Source organism: Chrysemys picta, chromosome 2 (assembly GCF_011386835.1).
Source record: "Chrysemys picta bellii isolate R12L10 chromosome 2, ASM1138683v2, whole genome shotgun sequence".
In the NCBI taxonomy this organism is placed as follows: Eukaryota; Metazoa; Chordata; order Testudines; family Emydidae; genus Chrysemys; species Chrysemys picta.
In genome coordinates, this window is record NC_088792.1 from 107605337 (window position 1) to 107624705 (window position 19369).

General features: G+C 42.1%; 1 protein-coding gene and 1 pseudogene across 37 annotated transcripts in view; both read right to left on the reverse strand.

Annotated features, from left to right (window-relative positions):
• Positions 1-820: 820 nt before the first annotated feature.
• Positions 821-983, reverse strand: LOC112058741 (U2 spliceosomal RNA; annotated as a pseudogene).
• Positions 984-17532: 16549 nt separating this feature from the next.
• The window catches only part of COBL (cordon-bleu WH2 repeat protein), a 245375-nt gene continuing 243538 nt past the window's right edge, over positions 17533-19369 (reverse strand). For all 37 annotated transcript variants that reach the window (XR_010598453.1, XM_065583957.1, XM_065583946.1 and 34 more), the window contains one exon: positions 17533-18825. Coding sequence is in view for 36 of the 37 variants with exons in the window: in XM_065583957.1 (XP_065440029.1) it covers positions 18808-18825 (18 nt within the window). In the remaining variant the exon portion in view is untranslated. The remainder of the gene's footprint in view (positions 18826-19369) is intronic.

Genomic DNA, 19369 nt, shown 5'->3' on the forward strand with positions numbered 1-19369 from the left:
CAGTCCTTGAGAAAGATCATGGGCAACATAGACTGGTAGAGTTGAACTCTTCCAGTTTGAGATGTTTTTTGCAGGTGACTCGTTGAGACTTACATTTCTTCTGTGTCTCGAAAGGCAGGTCGCAGAAGGCAAACTGGAAGGCGATCCACTTGCTATGGATTCTCTTGAGGTGTTTGCTGAGACCGCCAATATACTGGAATCCTCGGACCAGATAGCAAAAGTATGTCCGTAGGGAGGGGATACTGGAGATAGATGCATTCATTCTCCTTTTCTTCTCCCTCTGTTAGATGGGCTTCAGTCATATCAGCCGATTCACTAGATGGTTCTCGTTGATCTGGGAGAGTAATATGGAGAGGTTCAGCTGTACAGGCATCTAGTGAGGTGTTGAGGCCCCCCTGGGTGGTTTCTGAGGAGAGGCTGGTGTTTCCGGTTGGAGTACCCTCCAGCACAGCAGGACAATGACCAGCTTCAGGATCCTGGGCAGTAGAGAAGATGGAAGAAGTTCTCCTTGTAGCATCCTTATCCTGAAGAGTGGGCGAGATGATGTTTCTCCTGGCTGTGATGTCCTGGAAGACCATCCTTGAGGTGCAAGATCTCCCTGAAGCAGTGTCTCCAAGGGTTTTCTTCATAGAAGTGCTGCTTTTCCCATTGATATTGCTCATCTGTGATGTCCTAGAAGCACTAAGGGTCTTCTTAGAGGCTGTTCCCCCATAGGCATTCATGGAGCAGCAGCGGTCTGAGCAGCAGTTGAAGGTTTCTGTGGAATTGGCAAGGGAGCGATCATCTTCTCGGTCTGTCCTGGAATCTCTGAAGGAACATGAAGATTTTCTTTTGAAGCAGTAGCAGTAGAATCCATCTTCAAAGCAGTAGTCTTCTTCAGGAAAGCAAGTTGAGTGTTCTAGAAGGTGTATTTTCTGCCTCAGTAATTAAACTGGTAAGAACAGAGACTACACTTGATCTTAGCTGAGAAGCCTATATGGGACTATTTGAGAAGTAAAATACTATTCAGCATGACTTAGACTAGCAGATTCTGGCTCAAAATGAAAAGCGTTGGTTGATTGGTTTTATATATATATGAAAAAGCAGGGTCTGATTGAATTAGCCCCTGACAGCTAGTTCAGGATGGGGAGAGACTTCAGGAGCAAACTGTATTTACATGAACACACCTACCCTCCGTAGGGTCTAGCAGACAGGAGTCGTGTAGCTCCAAGTGATCAGCTTTGGCTGGTGTTGGGTTACAAAGACAAAGGAACCCTAAGATAAGTCTCTGAAGAAGGGACCTTCTGGGGTAAGAGACAATAGTCCGTAACTGCATAAAAAAAGAGGAGTGGGGACAAGATTTTATCCTTCACCTAGGAGACAAGCTGACAGCATGCTTGTCTCATGAAAAAGGGATCACAGACTGCCTGTCTGGAAAGTGCTGGTAAGCAATACTTTAGACATGAGAGTATCTTGTTAATTAAGTCTAGGCTCTAGAATGTGTGTTATGATTTTATGATATATGTAACCATTTGTTTCCAGTACTTTTACAGGCTATTAGTCAAGTCTCTATATTTTGTTAAATAGACTTTTACTTGTTTAAACTATCAACCTATCTAAGTGCCATGTGTTAAGTGCAGCAGTGATCTGAGGTGTAACTGGTAAATGTTGGTGCAGCGAATCTGTGAATACTGCAAGTGTCCAGTGGACCAGGGGCTGGGCACTCCACGGTCACACTTGGAGCACTTGGGAGTTGGAGTATGCCTATTGCTAACCCGTAGAGAGAAAACAGGGCCTGCATAGGCCTAGAAGGGAGTGCTTGTGTTGTTTGTGGCTGGTGGAGTTTGGGAGCTGGTCCCTGGCAGACGCAGACAAGACTTCCTCAAACTAAGGGCAGGTGATAGTGAGATGTGTCAAAATCTGGGGTACTCCCAGGAAGCCTCATAGTAGTTATACTGATGCTTAGTTATAGTGGTATAGCTATTCCTGCCCAAGAAATGGAATAAGCTATTTGAGTATCAGGCACCTTTATACCAGTATAACTGTGTTCCCACTAGGGGATGTACAGGTATAACTATTTTGGTTAAAAAGTCCCACCCTTCACTGAAGTAGTTATCCTGGTATCTGTGTGTAGAGACGGCCTGAGTATGGGTTGCAAATTCAGGCCCATTTTTCCGAAATACTGTTTTACAGTATTTTAATGAGAAAGCTGGTTTCTGACTGGCTGGAATTCTTTTCAACATGAATCGGTAAATAAGTGTCAAACATCCAGTAATCTAATTGGCTGGCAGAGGCTTCATTTTATATAAGAAAAATATTCTGAAGAAAAAAAAAACAGCTAATGTCTTTTCCACCTACTTTACTGGGGCTTGTTATGTTTTCCTACACATAAAGAGTGATCAGATGTCTTTAGTCTGAATGATTGAGTGAGAGAAAGCAATTAAACAAAAAAAACAAACAAATGTAAAGTCTCCATGATAGTGCACAGTTTGGGTGCCTCCGTTGTAACACATGCTACATCAATGGTCTCAGAAAATGGCAGCGGCCTTTGGAGGCAGCAAAATCCCAAAAGTTTAGAAGTGCAGAATGCAGAAAACAAAATCATTACAGTTACTTAGCTACATACAACATGGGTTTTCTTTTTTTGTTTTCTTCCCTCTTGAAATGATTAAAATGGTTAAAGAACAGTGAAACATGCTGATAGATAGTGAAACACGCAAAGCTTAGAAAGCAATTTTGGAGTTCACATGTGCTCAGATTGATTATGCAGTAACCTGATGGTATCAACCTTTTCATTTTCCCAAGCTAGGGAAAAAAAAACCCTTTAATATGACTGCTGGCAGATTGTCCTTTTCCAGATGCAGCCTTTTCTAAACAATAGAACAAATGCCACAAACTGGAGCACCATGTTTTCCCCCATTCCCTATACTGCACACACTGCTTCTTCTGTTAGCTAGCTGCATTAACCATAACACTAATGCATTTGTGATCTTCATCCTATAAGATTCCAATGTGTTGTGCAATTTTTGAGCCCCATGCTTCCCTCCATTCCGCACCACAAAGGGGAATGGGGGAGGTGGGAGGGATTCAAGAAGGAATAAGAAGGCCTCAGAACTCATAGAGGAGTTCTATGGGAATACCCTATCCCTCCCCAGGGCCCAAAAACCTTCATTCTGCAGAGTTGGGACTCCATGGGGCTTGGAAGAGGCAGAGCTTTTGTTCTGCGCAACTATATCTCCTTCAGCCATCAGAGTAAATCCCAGGGAGAATGCACATGGTAGCAAACTCTGGTTAAACCAGCATTAATTCCTCTCCCTGGCTTCTGAGGAACAAAGTGTAGGCACACCAGGAGCTAGCGTGGGAGCCACGGAGCCAGAAGGAGGCCAGGAAGCTTTGTGTGGAGGGGCTGACCCGCTAATCTAATCTCTCCCTTGGTTCTTATATGACCCCCTCCCTCTGGTAGCTGAATGCAATCCAAGTATTTAAAAACAGAAACAACAATAACCTTTATCTGAAGCCTGGCTCAGTGTCAGCTGGGATGGAGCATAGTTTCTCCATGAAGGTTACAGCGTTGTAGGATTTCCAAGCATTGGTCTGTGCACTTTGGTGCCGCACCCCCCAAAAGAATCTCCAAGCAGTTTGAAGGGAGCAAGCCAAGAAATCGCAGTGAGGTGATTCTCATGGAATTTCCTGCTTACTTTGCCCCTTCTGCAGTTCCCCTCGCCCGTACAAGAACAAGTAGAGTCACATATAGAGGAATCCTTCCTTCACCACTAAAGCACAGCTACCAGTATGGTAGCACACAGCAGATATTTAAAGGCCTGATCCAGTGCCTACTGAAGTCTTTTGAAAGCTCCCATTAGCTTCAATGGGCATTTCCCCCCCCTTCTCATTAAAGCAATGAGAGCATGCAGGTAACAACTTTATTGTTATTTAACAATTACATAACTCTAACACAACAGAAACCAGCCTGCTACTGTCTGAAGCCCGCAACTCACTGTTTGTCCTTGCAGTCCAGGGCCCTGCTTTGGAGGGCACCCTCTTTGATCTCCACAGCTGTACCCAATATCTTTACAGAACAGCTGCTCCACACAGGCATTGGGTCAAGCCCTAAGTGTGAACAACACTCCTTCGCATTGGTTTGAGACAGGAAATATCCCATTGCAATAAGGTGTATTGAAATGATCCAATTGTATAATACAATTTATTTGCCTCATCTATTTCATTTAAAAATCTGTTCTTCAACCCAAACAGGTCCAGATACCAAGTTTTGAAATATATATATATATATATATATATTTAAATCCAGGTTTACTGATTTCCTTAGTTGTCTTGCTGGCAGGTTCTGCTGTTGGAGTTTCAGCTGGATTGCAGCTGTGGAAAAGAATGCGAGACAGCATTGGGAGATTCTCAGCTGAAAAGTTATCTTGCCCTTCTAGGAACTAGGTTTTCTTTGACTTACCTTTGATAATAAAGAATTTGTTGCCTGCCATACAATGTATGTGCGGAAATTATCTTATGTAGTTTTGTCCCTTGAGATGCTTGTTCCAGGCTTCCCTTTGGTTAAAGAAAACCGAGTTCCCTCCAGGAAAACATACAGCAAAGGCTCTGGTTTAAATTACTTTACAAGCCGTATTGAAAGTGGGCCCTGAGTAATGAAACATGAGATCAGCCTCCTGAGGAAAAACAAGAAATCCTCACCCTTTGTTCCCAATTTGGGAACATACAGCACGTTGCTATCTTGGGTTGGAGTATGTGAAATGTATTTAGAGCCAGCACAAATCTTCTTACTACACAGAGCGGGGTTCTGCATCTTGCTGGAGACCACACAAATCTAAGAATGGTTGTGATTCAATGCAGAAAAGAAAGAAAGTACAGGCTGTCCCCAAACCATTTCAGAGCTTTTGCATTTGCTGTGTGCTCACCATGTTTTTACTTGCTATAGAATCAGGATTAAAATCCAGTCTCTCCACTGTGATTTTTTAAAAATAGATTTTAACCTTGTGTTGACAAATCTTTTCCATGAGAACAGCACTTGTATTGGGTCAGTTGACAGTAGCTTTGCTAGTCTGAAATAGTCCTCATCACATCCAAAGCAAAGTCTGTAACACAGGATCTCTTTTTATAGAAAGAGCCCCAGTGATGTAGATCATTTAAACATTTGAATAATTAAAAAACATCCGTGTCCTATCAAGAAAATAGCTTAGGAAAACCATGGAACTGAATACCTACTTTTTATGAATGCGGCTCCATCTCCTCCTTGCATTTTGTAACAAACCTGTGGACACCTATGTGACGGGTTGGATCACAGAAACCCCCTTGGGAGCTGCCACCCGATGTGCAAAGACTACCCCTGCTTCTGTTTTCCCTGCCAGCTCAGGACTCCAGCACCCTGTCCTGCTGAGCCAGACACTCCCGTCTGGCTCCAGACACAGACCCAGGGTCTGAATCTCCTGTCCCAAAGCTGCAAGTTACCTGAAAACAGCGTACAGAAGTGCGCTTGTCTTTAGCACTCAGATGCCCAACTCCCAGTGGGGTCTAAACCCAGATAAATCCGTTTTACCCTGCATAAAGTTTATGCAGGGCAAACTCATAAATTGTTCGCCCTCTATAACACTGATAGAGAGATATGCACAGTTGTTTGCTCCCCCAGGTATTAATACATACTCTGAGTGAATTACTAAATAGAAAGTGATTTTATTAAATACAGACAGTAGGATTTAAGTGGTTCAAAGTAGTAACAGACAGAACAAAGTAAGTCACCAAGCAAAATAAAATAAAATGCGCAAATCTATGCCTAATCAAACTAAATACAGATAATCTCACCCTCAGAGATGCTTCAGTAAGTTTTTTCTCAGACTGGACACCTTCCAGGCCTGGGCACAATTCTTTCCCCTGGTACAGCTCTTGTTGCAGCTCAGGTGATGGCTAGGGGATTCTTCATGATGGCTCTCCCCTCTCTGTTCTCTTCCCCCCCTTTATATATCTTTTGCATAAGGCGGGAACTCTTTGTCTCTCTGGGTTTCCACCCCCCCTCACTGGAAAAGCACCAGGTTAAAGATGGATTCCAGTTCAGGTGACATGATCACATGTCACTGCAAGACTTCATTACTCACTTGCCAGCACACACATATACAGGAAGACTCACAGGTAAATACAGCCATCTGCAGACAATGGGAGTCATCAAGATTCCAAACCATCATTAATGGTCCACACTTTACACAATTACAATAGTCCCTCAGAGTTACATTTTATATTTCTAGTTTTAGATACAAGAGTGGTACATTTATACAAATCAGATGATCACACTCAGTAGATTATAAGCTTTGTAATGATACCTTACAAGAGACCTTTTGCGTGAGGCATATCCCAGTTACTTACATTCACTTATTACCGTATTTTCTCTAAAACTATCTCAGTTACATTATATTGACTTATTATCAAGTTTTTATAAAACCATATAGACTGCACAACGTCACACCCTCCTCCTGAACTTACTGCCAGAGACTTGGACACTGACCATGGCGGAGGCAGTATACCTAAAATTCATTTTTGGGCTCCCCTATGGGGCAGACACTCCTGTGTCCCCCAAAAGGGAAAGAGACCCTGATCCAGCTGTAGGCTCACAGCTTCCAGCTATGAGGGACCTTTCGCTGGCCAGCCAAATCCCCCCCCTTTCACTCAGGTTGGGTTTGCTTCCAGCTAGAGTTCTTGGGGTTTGTTCCCACCGCAGCAGTCACCAGGACCCCAACTTCCAGCTCCAGGATACATGTCTCTGTGCACCTCTTCCACTCCATTACAGCCAGGTCATGCTTCTGGGTCTTAATTGCTTTGTCTCTTAAGTCCAGGCTGGTGGGCAGCCTTTTCTTTTTCCAGGTCAGGCTTTCCCCAGGCAAATTGTACATCAATTTCCATTTGTCTTCCCTTGAGACCATCACTTGATGAGCTGGGATACCACAGAGAACACCCTCCTGCCAGAACAGGCACCCCTCCACTCCTGTCTTGCTAAATTAGACACCCCAGTCAGCTTCAGCACAGACAGAGGTTGGGCCACACCCATCTGCAGTTCACTGAAACTGAGATGCACTCAGCTCAGGGGCTTCTTAGTTAACAGAGACATTCCCAGCGCCCATTGTTCAGTCTTTCTGGGCAATTTGCAGCTTGTGTAGTTTTAACTTCTTTTGATCTTCATTCTTACTTATTTTGCTTCTTTTTCTGTCCCTACTTCCCTTTCCCGAAATAAGCAAACAGAAAATAACAAACCAGTAACCACTTTGTCTGTTCTCCAGCCACCACACTTAAAACTCACTTAAAATCACTACCAGTATCTCAAAGCAATCAGCTGTGCACAGATCCTGCTCGACTACGCCACTGTGACGGGTTGGATCACAGAAACCCCCTTGGGAGCTGCCACCAGATGTGCAAAGACTACCCCTGCTTCTGCTTTCCCTGCCAGCTCAGGACTCCAGCACCCTGTCCTGCTGAGCCAGACACTCCCGTCTGGCTCCAGACACAGACCCAGGGTCTGAATCTCCTGTCCCAAAGCTGCAAGTTACCTGAAAACAGTGTACAGAAGTGCGCTTGTCTTTAGCACTCAGATGCCCAACTCCCAGTGGGGTCTAAACCCAGATAAATCCGTTTTACCCTGCATAAAGTTTATGCAGGGCAAACTCATAAATTGTTCGCCCTCTATAACACTGATAGAGAGATATGCACAGTTGTTTGCTCCCCCAGGTATTAATACATACTCTGAGTGAATTACTAAATAGAAAGTGATTTTATTAAATACAGACAGTAGGATTTAAGTGGTTCAAAGTAGTAACAGACAGAACAAAGTAAGTCACCAAGCAAAATAAAATAAAATGCGCAAATCTATGCCTAATCAAACTAAATACAGATAATCTCACCCTCAGAGATGCTTCAGTAAGTTTTTTCTCAGACTGGACACCTTCCAGGCCTGGGCACAATTCTTTCCCCTGGTACAGCTCTTGTTGCAGCTCAGGTGATGGCTAGGGGATTCTTCATGATGGCTCTCCCCTCTCTGTTCTCTTCCCCCCCTTTATATATCTTTTGCATAAGGCGGGAACTCTTTGTCTCTCTGGGTTTCCACCCCCCCTCACTGGAAAAGCACCAGGTTAAAGATGGATTCCAGTTCAGGTGACATGATCACATGTCACTGCAAGACTTCATTACTCACTTGCCAGCACACACATATACAGGAAGACTCACAGGTAAATACAGCCATCTGCAGACAATGGGAGTCATCAAGATTCCAAACCATCATTAATGGTCCACACTTTACACAATTACAATAGTCCCTCAGAGTTACATTTTATATTTCTAGTTTTAGATACAAGAGTGGTACATTTATACAAATCAGATGATCACACTCAGTAGATTATAAGCTTTGTAATGATACCTTACAAGAGACCTTTTGCGTGAGGCATATCCCAGTTACTTACATTCACTTATTACCGTATTTTCTCTAAAACTATCTCAGTTACATTATATTGACTTATTATCAAGTTTTTATAAAACCATATAGACTGCACAACGTCACAGCGGCTCCATCTCCTCCTTGCATTTTGTAACAAACCTGTGGACACCTATTTTGGGAACTTTATGGTTAATACTATACTACACATTATGGCCACTGCAACTGCAAGGAAAGAACAAGATTCTTTTTCTCCAAAACTTTAAAAGACAAATTCTTTTGATACTCTCCATTAGCTGCTAGTAGTACAGGTACCAGGCCATACTGAGTACTTCTGATTCCATCCACTAAAGGATAATGGAATACATACATATTAGTCAAGTCAATACACCATAAACTCCTTGCTACATCATTGTTTAAATCCATATCTCAAACATTCAGATTCTAATCATTCCCATGGGTGCCAATTTAGCTCCCAGCCATCTCATCCTAGCATCAACAAGAAGAGCAAAAGGAGATCTAGATAAATAGATGCAAATATTCACCAAGAAATCTACCCTATGCCATTTTTTCCTCTGAGAATGTAGATGTCTTTTGAAGCATGACACTTGAAAACAAGCTATCCTGTCATGAAGAAATAATGGGCCAGATTCACCAATATGCTCTGGCTGCTTTTTGCAGGATCAGACCCACACAACTCCAAATCCAAGAAGTTTTTGAGTGGCAGTCTCTATCTCCTAGAATCACATCTGATTACAAAAGGCTTTTTAAAGGTGTTGTTTTTTTCCTATAATTCCTTAAGTGTTTCAGGCCTTCTTCCTTTAGTAACTAGCTGTAATATTGGGACCATTGTGAACATCTGAGGCTTTCGCTCTAACGGCCCTCTGATTGGGGGCAGGGGTAGCATCTGAGCAGCTCAGTGATGGGCCCTGGAATTCACTTCTCATCTTGAGTCGCATGACCCTGGACTAGATGATTTCCAGGACACAGTGTCAGACTTGCACTTTGGAGGCAAGATGGTCTTGGTGATTAAAGCAGCGGACAGGGACTCAGGAGGGGTGGGTTCAGATCTTGGCTCTGCCACAGAGTTAACTCCAGGATCAATACCTTAGATTGTACACTCTTAGGGCAGAGACTGCCTGTTATGATGTGCTTGTACAGCAGCAAGCTCAACAGATCTTTGTTGGGCTATCAAGGGCATGTCTGCACAGTCTACGGCAGCAAACCTCTCAGCCCAGAGGCACGGACTTGGGTTTGCAAGGCTCATGCTAGCACTCTAAGGCCTGGTCTACACTGGGTGTGTGTGGGGGATCAATCTAAGATATGCAACTTCAGCTACGAGACTAGCGTAGCTGAAATCGACGTATCTTAGATCGACTTAGAATCACTTACTTCGCATCCTTGCGGCACGGGATTGATGGCCGCCGCTCCCCCGTCGACTTTGCTTCTGCCTCTCACCGAGCTGGAATTCAGCAGTCAACGGGAGAGTGATCGGGGAATCGATTTATTGCATCTACACTACACGTGATAAATCTATCCCCAATAGATCGATCGCTACCCGCCGATCTGGCGGGTAGTGTAGACATACCCTAGAAGTAGCTGTGCAGACAGCACCTTGTCGTTGTGGCTCAGGCTCTGAAAACCCCCCCTCCCCTGGCCTCCAAGGCTACAGATCCCACACCTCAACTTTGAAGCGCTGTCTACACAGCTATATTTAGGCCTAGTCTTCACTTACCGGCTGGTCCGGCGGCACGCCATCGATGTTCTGGGATCGATTTATCGCGTCTGGTTAAGACGCGATAAATCGATCCCGGATCGATCCCGGAAGTGCTCACAGTCGGCGCCGGTACTCCAGCTCGCCGAGAGGAGTACGCGGCATCGACGGGGGGAGACTTCCTGCCGCGTCTGGACCGCGGTAAGTTCGGACTAAGGTACTTCGAATTCAGCTACGTTATTAACATAGCTGAATTTGCGTACCTTAGTCCGATTTGGGGACTTAGTGGGGACCAGGCCTGTGAGTGCTAGTGTTAGCCCTGCTAGCCCAAGTCTGTCGGTCCAGGCTGTTGGGAGGAGGCGGGGGGCGGGAGCTCGCTGCTGTGGGCTGCGTAGACATACGCTTAGGTGCTACCGTAACAATAACCTTTTCACCTAGGCTTTCTCTGAGGAAGAAGAGTGAGTAGGGCTTGGGGAGGCAGAGCTGGATGCCACAATGGAGAAGTATATTTATAATCAGGAAGGTGTTACTCTGTTGAAAGCCTGCTTTAAATTTAGTAGCTGTATTCGCATTTGTAAATTTTGGTGGTTCTGCTGGAAATATGTCTAGTTTAGATACTTGATGCTGGAAATGCATTTAGCTAAAAAGATGAAAGAAATACATAATATCTATTTGGGAGGATTTAAAAACAGAGTTGGAAGCAGCAGTTTGGTACAGTTTGGCTTGAGAATGGCTGGCTAGCCGAACAGCTGTTTTCGCTGGAGTTCTGAAACAGACGCTACACCTGGGGATTGTGTTTTCCTGCTGCACAATCTGTCTGTGTTCGATGTTCTCACGTGAATGATGTACACACTTGGAAGCAGCATGGTTCAGCGGATAGGGGACGAATTATAAATCAAGAGATTTGGCTTCCAATCCTGTCTCTGCCACTGACTTACTGTGATACCTTGGGCAAGTCTCTGTGCTTCTGTTTCTTCCCGTATCTTTAGTCTATTTTGTTGTAAAAGTCTTTGGGGCAGGGATTGTCTATATGTTTGTACAGCACCACGCACAAGGAGGCCCTGATCTCAATTGGGTGCTATAGGCACAACTTACTATAAGACAAATCAATAATAATAATATATATGAAAAGAAACAAGGAAAGAGGGCTCTTGACTTTTTGTCACTCAGCTCTCTCACCGAACTAAGAATTAACCCATTCCAGAAGTCTAACCTCTTCTTGACTGCTTGGGTGGCAGGATAATATGAATAAAACATGCTATCCTCTACTTTTAAAAGTATTTACATAAAATGTACTGCTATATTTTACTGCATTTTCATGTTATGCAAGCCCACCTTTAGGTGGTAAGATTTACAGCAGGCTAAGATTTATTGACCTAGTTCAGCATGGAAATGGCTGCTAAGATTGACTTGTCAGCAGTTTTTAATTTAATTGCTCTTTGATCCTTCAGCCTTGAAGATATTTGCATTTTCAGCTTAGCATCTCTTGGCAACACTTGTAGAATACAGCAGCAGCAGCTGAGACCCAGAGCCCTACAACCTGTTAATTGCTCCATTTCTAGACGTGTCCTGGTGTTGAATTACAATAAAGTTTCAACCTCTCTCTTTCCCTATAAGTATGCTTTCTAGTGGGAATAATACTGCTATTTGTTTTCATTCCCTAATATTTTAATCCTAGTTGGATCACAGAAAATATACAGTCTCAAAGGGACATTTTTCAACTGGAAACCAAAAATGGATACATCCTTGTGGCCAAACTGCCTGTTCTTTGCTCAGATAAGTGCACAGGAGTGATCCTCACGGTGGGGGAACAAAACCTACCGCTGCTAAACATGGTTGTGAGGCAATGGCTTGTCACCGTAGTATAAAATAGGTGTCTATTTAAGATGACTCATTTTAATGGTCTTTAGATAGGGGACGGGGGGGGGGGCGGGAATATCACGCATCACATCCTTCTCTGTTCACAAAAGCAGCATTAATCAACAGGTGCTTCTCAGGGCAAAAGTGGCTACTTGGATAATAGGCAGGACCATTAAGGGGAAGCAGAGTGAGAAAAGAGAATCAACAGCTCCAGGAATAAGAGAACAGCCCTGGCTCATGAATGAAACCTTGAGTAATTCTATGAAATACCAGAGGTAGGAAGCTTTAACGTATAGATATGGAGCTTAGAAAGAAATTTCACACAAACACTGACCTGAGCAGCAGCAAAGCAGTGCTCTTACATGGGGTGGGATAACTGTTGCTAAAAGATTAATACAGAAATAAAAAACAATACTTTCTATAGCACCTTCCATCTGAACACTGCGGTGGACAGTTTCCCACTTGAATTCTAGTCTGAAGGCTTGGGACAATAAGAGTGGGTCTGGTGCCAGGAGGAAAAACGTGACTGTCCTTTGACAAAATGGACTGAATCCTCTGAACTGGCATGTGCAGGAAACCCAGTACTGGCCAGCATAGAGGCACCAGGCACTGCTGAGGTCAGGGGTATGGAGGACACCACTCAATGAATCAGGCAGATCAAAAGGATGAGGTGTTAACCAGGGAGATGCTCGGCACCTTTCTGGGGTCCCTGGATCTCTCTGAGGAATCCCTGGATCCAGATGTAGCAGCAGAGTTGGTAGCCAAACTGGTTAGGCAGGAGGGTGTCCTCTGCATAGAACTTTGCAGTGTAACATGTACCAATGGAGGCTCATTTTACAGTCTGGTGGGCAGGGAGAAGAGTTTTCTCAGTTTCCTGGTTCATATGAATGTCAGCATCAGCATTTTTTAAAGGGCAGATATAGCCTCAGGAAGAAACATCCTTCTCTCCCCCTGACCTCTACCATTACCCCTTCCTCCACCTCCTAAGCAAAGTGCAGGCTGCAGAGCCCCCCCCCCCCCAGCTGCCTAGTTCACTTCCTGTCATACCCCAAGGTCAGAATCACCCTCAGTAACCTCTCCCCCTGCTTTGGCTATATGGCCCGCTGTTCCCAGTCAGAGTGCACATGCCTGCTCTGCATGTACAATGTCTGTCTGAATCACACCATGTACATGGATTCAAAATGGCTGACCCTTGAGAGGGAAAACAAGTGATACAACAAAGTCTATGGTGATGCCAAGAATAGAAGCCAAGAGTCTTGATTTCCAATCCTGGACTCTAAGCTCAGGAAAGCACAGACCCAAACCTGCTTTATGGAAGACTCCTTTTTCTTTGAACTGGCACATTATGACCAATGTAAAACAAATCCCATTCATATTTGCACTGTGTCCACTGCATTCATATTACAGGAAGTGTGGGTGACAATGGTGCATATGATGATATCCCACAATCTTGTTCTTGTGCTAGGATTTTCTGCCTCTCAGCTCCTGGGTCATAAAGCACCTAGCAGTCATTGGCACCTGAATAGTGTCCGTTTCCCCCCCATCACGTGCAACAGCACCAGCATCTCAGTTTGTCTAATTAGAAACTTTTCAGGACTGTGAGCATAACAGTATCAGTATCAGGATCATAAAAAGGTCAGAGAAGAGATGTGGCATATGTAAGCTTTTAATTCAACCCATACAAATCAAACAGAGGCCAGGAGGAAAAATAGGAGAAAAAAGAAGCTGAAGTTTCGAGGCAACCTGCTGCCTTCAGATTTGGCTGAAGACTACAGCAATTTCTGGAGTTGGATTTGACTCTGCCGCTACCAGTGTTTGAGTAATCGTTCTGAATACATATGCCCTGATTTCTTACTGGTTCCTATTTTGCCAGGTTCAGAAGCTACAGTTAATTTTGCAAAAAGGTTTCCATGATAATCTCCTGTTCTTAGCTGTACATAACAACTTCATGAAAAGTTGTCTTCGGGGGATGAAACATCCTGTGATTTGGCCTCGCCTGAAGGCTTTTCTTGAATTTCTTGAGTGAAAAATAAATTGGTAGATGGATACAGGGAGCAAAACTTCTGCATCATAAACAGCACTTGTCAGTGCTTAAATAAATAGTAAATAACAATGTTCAGTTAATAATAAATAATACTTTTTTTTCCTCTTTAGGAAGGTACAGTCATGCCAGTGTAAACCAATGCACTTTGCTAAGAAGTGAGACACACAGTAACCTTTTCCAGGCAAATGAAGACAGCAGCAGTAAAGGGTACTCACAATTCTATTAACTGCAATGAAGTGAGAACTTCTGAGCCTAGTTGTGATCATTCACATGCTGACCTTAACCATTCTCTTTTTCTTCAGTTTTCTTTTAAAAAGAAGATATTAAATGCAAACATTGTTAAGGCAACATTAGTGTTATACAGTTTTTTTTAAATCAAGAAATAAAAAAATTAAGGTTGCTATAGCAACATCAATTTAAACACATTGTACATGTATATGTTATGGCCCAAACTTAGCAACACACACACACATATATATAACAAAAATATATTAAACAAGAATAGGAATAAAAATAAATTGTATATTATGTTGTTAAAAACCTTAAAGTATCAGAGGCAAATCATCCTGGGGCAAATAATCACTTATTGAAAAATCAATGGAAATTTTTCTGTGAGTAATGTGAGCAAGTTTTGGTCCTTATTATATTAATAAATAACCTATACACATGCAATTTGTTTAAGTGAATGTTGTTGCAGAAACCTATTCTTAAAGTTGCTGCAACAAAGGGGCAGACTCTGAGGTCTTACTCTTTATACAGTCATTCAGACAAACATCCACTGCAGGCAAAATTTTGTCCTGATTATTAATTATTAGTATTATTTTTGCATTAAGCATGTGTTTAACTCTAGAGCAGCTGGTGGAGTGTTTCATTCTGTTCTAGAAAGATTAGCACATGAATTGCCTGTGGTAGGTGCATCTATTTCCTAAGCTTGAAAATTCATCTGTGTCGCAGTGACAAGCTGATGCTGGCCACATTTTTGCCTTTGATCAATGTGGTGTAAAGTGTGCAAATCACATCTGTGGGGTGAAGAAGGTGAATTCTTCCCTGCTTGAAACCCAGGCGATTGATGTACACTTCAAAAGATATTTTTGTCCAGTGCTGTGTAGCCAATATTTGCAGCCTACTACTGAACATGGAAAAGAAGAATCCCAGAAAAAACAAAGCTATATTACCGAAGTCAAATATTTTGTGCATATAACCAGTATTATTTAAAATTAAAAATGGAAAGACACCTTTAAGAACTGTTTTCATGATCAAGTGATATACTCTGAGCTGAGGAAATAGTTATAAAACAATGTAAAAAGTGAATGAAACCAGCACATTCTCTATTGTAGCCTTGGGACCCAATTCTCTCCTACTTTACACCAGGTGTAATCACTTACACCTATGCAAAGTGTAGACACTACCATATCTGAATTCTCCATTCCCTTATGCTGGTGGTAGTGTTTTCACTCCCTCTTTGAACAGGTATAAATGATGATGATAGGGCAGGGGATGCAGCGAATTGGAGGGGGTAGTAATCAGGCCCCATGGAATTGCCTTGTAAAATTGATATGAGGTGGATAAGTCTGTATACAATTCAACGAGAGGTGGAAGAATCAGTTGATGAAAAACCTTCCTGCCTCCCTGATCATACACATTACAAGTAAGCATATTCAAAATAAATTCCTTGCTAGCAATGACTATTTCCCACGTTCTTTTCTTCACCACTTGCCATGTGCTGCTCCTTCCTCAGGCCAAATTCTGGTTAAGTGCATGCTAGAAAAATCTTGGCCAGCAGATGTATGATGGAGCGGTTGATGGTCCGTATTTTGGCTCTTCCATGAGAGCACCCACTTTGCTGGCTTTCCACAACAGGAACCATGTAGGGACACTACAGGGACTAACCGAGAAGTAAGTGGGTATCTTCCACGGGGTTATGCATGTATGCTCCCTTATCTGGCCATGGTCTCTAGGAAACAGTGCCCCACAGAGATGAATCCTACTTTTAGTGGGAAGAGATTGTATAAGGGGGCTACACACTTAGTTAGTATTGCCTTGAATATAGGTGCAAATTTACTCTCCCATTTGTTGGGTTCATTGTGGCCTATTTCCAGGCAGCCACCAGAATTTGGCTCCTCATGTAAGTAGAAGCTGTAGTTGTAGTGAAGAGAGGAACAGGAATAGTGTACTCATTTTCCAGCAGTGATGGTGCAAGAAGTTGGACTCCCCATTGGCCTCAAGGCAACTTTAACTTGCTCTGTGACCCCTGAAGTGGACTTTCAATCATCTTTTTTGTGTCACAGTGAATTTGACATTTTGTACCACAGATGTTCTTACTCTTATAATTGCTTTATGCTTTGGATTTTGATAACTGGAGGTTTTTCCAAGGATAACTTTTAAAAAATTTAGCTCTGTATCATTAATGCCAGCCTTATGGCTGAGGATGGTTGTATGGCTTGAATCTTAAGGCATATAATATACAGAATATCATTCTCGTGGGATCCAATTTTGCAGCTCTTGTTCCACTGAGTAGCATTTACTCATGCATAGTCTCATTGAATTCAATAGGAGTAGTCACATAAGCACCAAGGGGTACAGAATCGGTGAGCACTAAGGAGTTTCACTCTCATATCAAGAGAACAATATACTCCTATGAGCCCAGTCTCGCAACTCCTTATCTGTAGGAGCTGCACTTGTCTTCAGTGGAATTATTTGTATGAGTAAGAATGACTCCTTTGAGTAACAATTGTCAGGATTAGTTCCAATGTGTGTAAATCCATTTTTATGGTGGTACCTCTAGTTTTCTGCTGTAGGATAAATTGGTAAGATTCTAGGGCCAAGATGACCACTATGTAACTAGACCAGGGGTCGGCAACCTTTCAGAAGTGGAGTGCTGAATCTTCATTTATTCACTCTAATTTAAGGTTTCGCGTGCCAGTAATACATGTTAACATTTTTAGAAGGTCTCTTTCTATAAGTCTATAATATATAACTAAACCATTGTTGTATGTAAAGTAAATAAGGGTTTTAAAATGTTTAAGAAGCTTCATTTAAAATTAAATTAAAATGCAGAGCCCCCGGGACTGGTGGCCAGGACCCGGGCAGTGTAAGCGCCACTGAAAATCAGTTCGCGTGCCACCTTCAGCACACGTGCCATAGGTTGCTTACCTCTGAACCACGCCAACCAGCTCAAACAAAACCTTAACTTATTATCATGGGTTATAAAACAACAAGTGGCTTTGTGACTCTACATAATTCCAAAATGAGGAGATAATCTTTCTCCATAAGTGTTGCACTAATATCAGGATTTATATCAATTTGGTTCCTTGGTTCCATTTGTCAGTTTTTAATAGCATTCCCATCAGATCAGCTGTGAGCCTTTTTCTGGTTTGAAACAGTTTACTTGAAGACTTTGAGAACTGAAACACGACATGCTGCTGTATTACCTTTTCATCCCTCTCGAGTTCCCAGTTTGTTCTGTAACTGTAAAGGGCAAGGCAAAGATTCTTGCAAATCTTGTACAATTTTTTTAATTGTGGCACTAACAGATGAATATTTTACAATATATAACATACATTCATATTAAGTACAGATGGCTAAACAGTGCTTCTCTTTTTTAACATTAGCAACACTACACAGCTATGTTTTTAAATTCCAGCTCTGAAACCCTCCCCCCCAAATATATCCATGCTGGGCTGTGTATAGTACTAAAATGATTATAAAAAAATTAAAATATACAAACTCTTACTTCCTCAGATTCATTACAATATAGTAAATATGAAAAAATGTTGACTGATCTGTCCTTCCGAAGTTATCATTTCAATTTAACGAAATATTTTCAAAATATATGTCAACTACCAAAGTAGTTAATATTTGTAAAATAAGCTGCTATAAATAATGGTGAGAAAACACTAGAGCCATGATGAATTAGAAACAAGGGGCCAGATTATGTGAAATTTACACCAGATCAGGATCTGACCCATAGACTTGGTCCTGCTCTGACATATGTGAGCGGGCACACCTCCATTTCAGAGGGCAGGAATGAGTCCCAGATCCTGAAAGACTAAGCAGTGTTTTGAAACGTTACATTAGAGACTGTGAAGGCTTTAAGTAAGTAAAGGTCCCTTTTATTTCACATCTCACAACACTTTCACAGTGTCATGAATGGGTCCAGTATATCTCATGTTCACTGTTGATTACCTGCTTAGTGAGAGTTCTAGAGATATAAAACTCACCTAATTATATAACATAACAGCATATAGCAAATTAGGCATTTCAGAATCTGCCATAACTTATTTCTTGTGATTAAAATTGATGGATCTTTATTCTATTTGCTTTTTTTCTTATTGGTTCTAGCTCTTTTGTCCAAATCAAAGGGTAAGAAACAAGTAAATTGTTTGAAACATTTGCATATTTTAAACAACTTAAGACTGAATGAATGTTATTGTTCACACAGATAGCAAAAATCTTTATTTTCCCCGTATACACAATTAAGTGTTAACACAGGACTACACAGTGTTTATATTTTTATTAACCTGCCAACAATAGTTTATTGGCAATCTTAAATATTTAGAGGCAAAACACATGTCCTTGGCACAGAAACTGTGCAGCAAAGCATCATATTTTTCCCTTAGAACCATTTTGCAGGTACACTCAATTGCAACTTATTTTGGCCCGTAGACAGGAGAATAAACTAAACTTCTTGATGTTCTTTGCCACTTCAGTCTTTGAATGATGATTATGCGTGTGTGTGAAGTTAGATTTTCCAATTACCTGTTCTTTAGACATGATTCAAACTAGGAGAGGGACCTATAATAAAAGAAAAGCACATGATCATTCAATATGTTGTTAAACCTCCAACTGCTGACATTACTAGCCAAACATTCTCTTGTGGGGTCATTTTATTGTTATTTTTATATCACCATTTTTTACTAGCAAATAATTTGCACTCAGTGAATTTAGTGTCTTTTCTTTCTTGCAGACTGTCTGTGGACAGACAGATGAAAATTTCTTTCTGTTATGTGATTGGTCACATAAATTACTTGGTGGTTTGTTTTTGTGTGCGTGTTCCCCGGTGGGAGGAGGGGGAAACGCATAGGCCTGGATTCAGGAAAGCACTTAAGCACATACTTAACTTCACCCCCATTCATGAAAACACCTAAGAATGTGCTTAATTTAAGCTTAACTTTAAGCACGTGCTTAAGTGCACATGCTTATGTGTCCTTCCAAAATAGGGATGCTTTGCAGAGTCAAGGCCAGAATGAGGAGAAGAACTTGAAAAGCCATCGGGCTTTGACTCACTCGGGAGGAGAGAGGATTTTAGGATCACATAAAAGTAAAATAGATTAGCAAA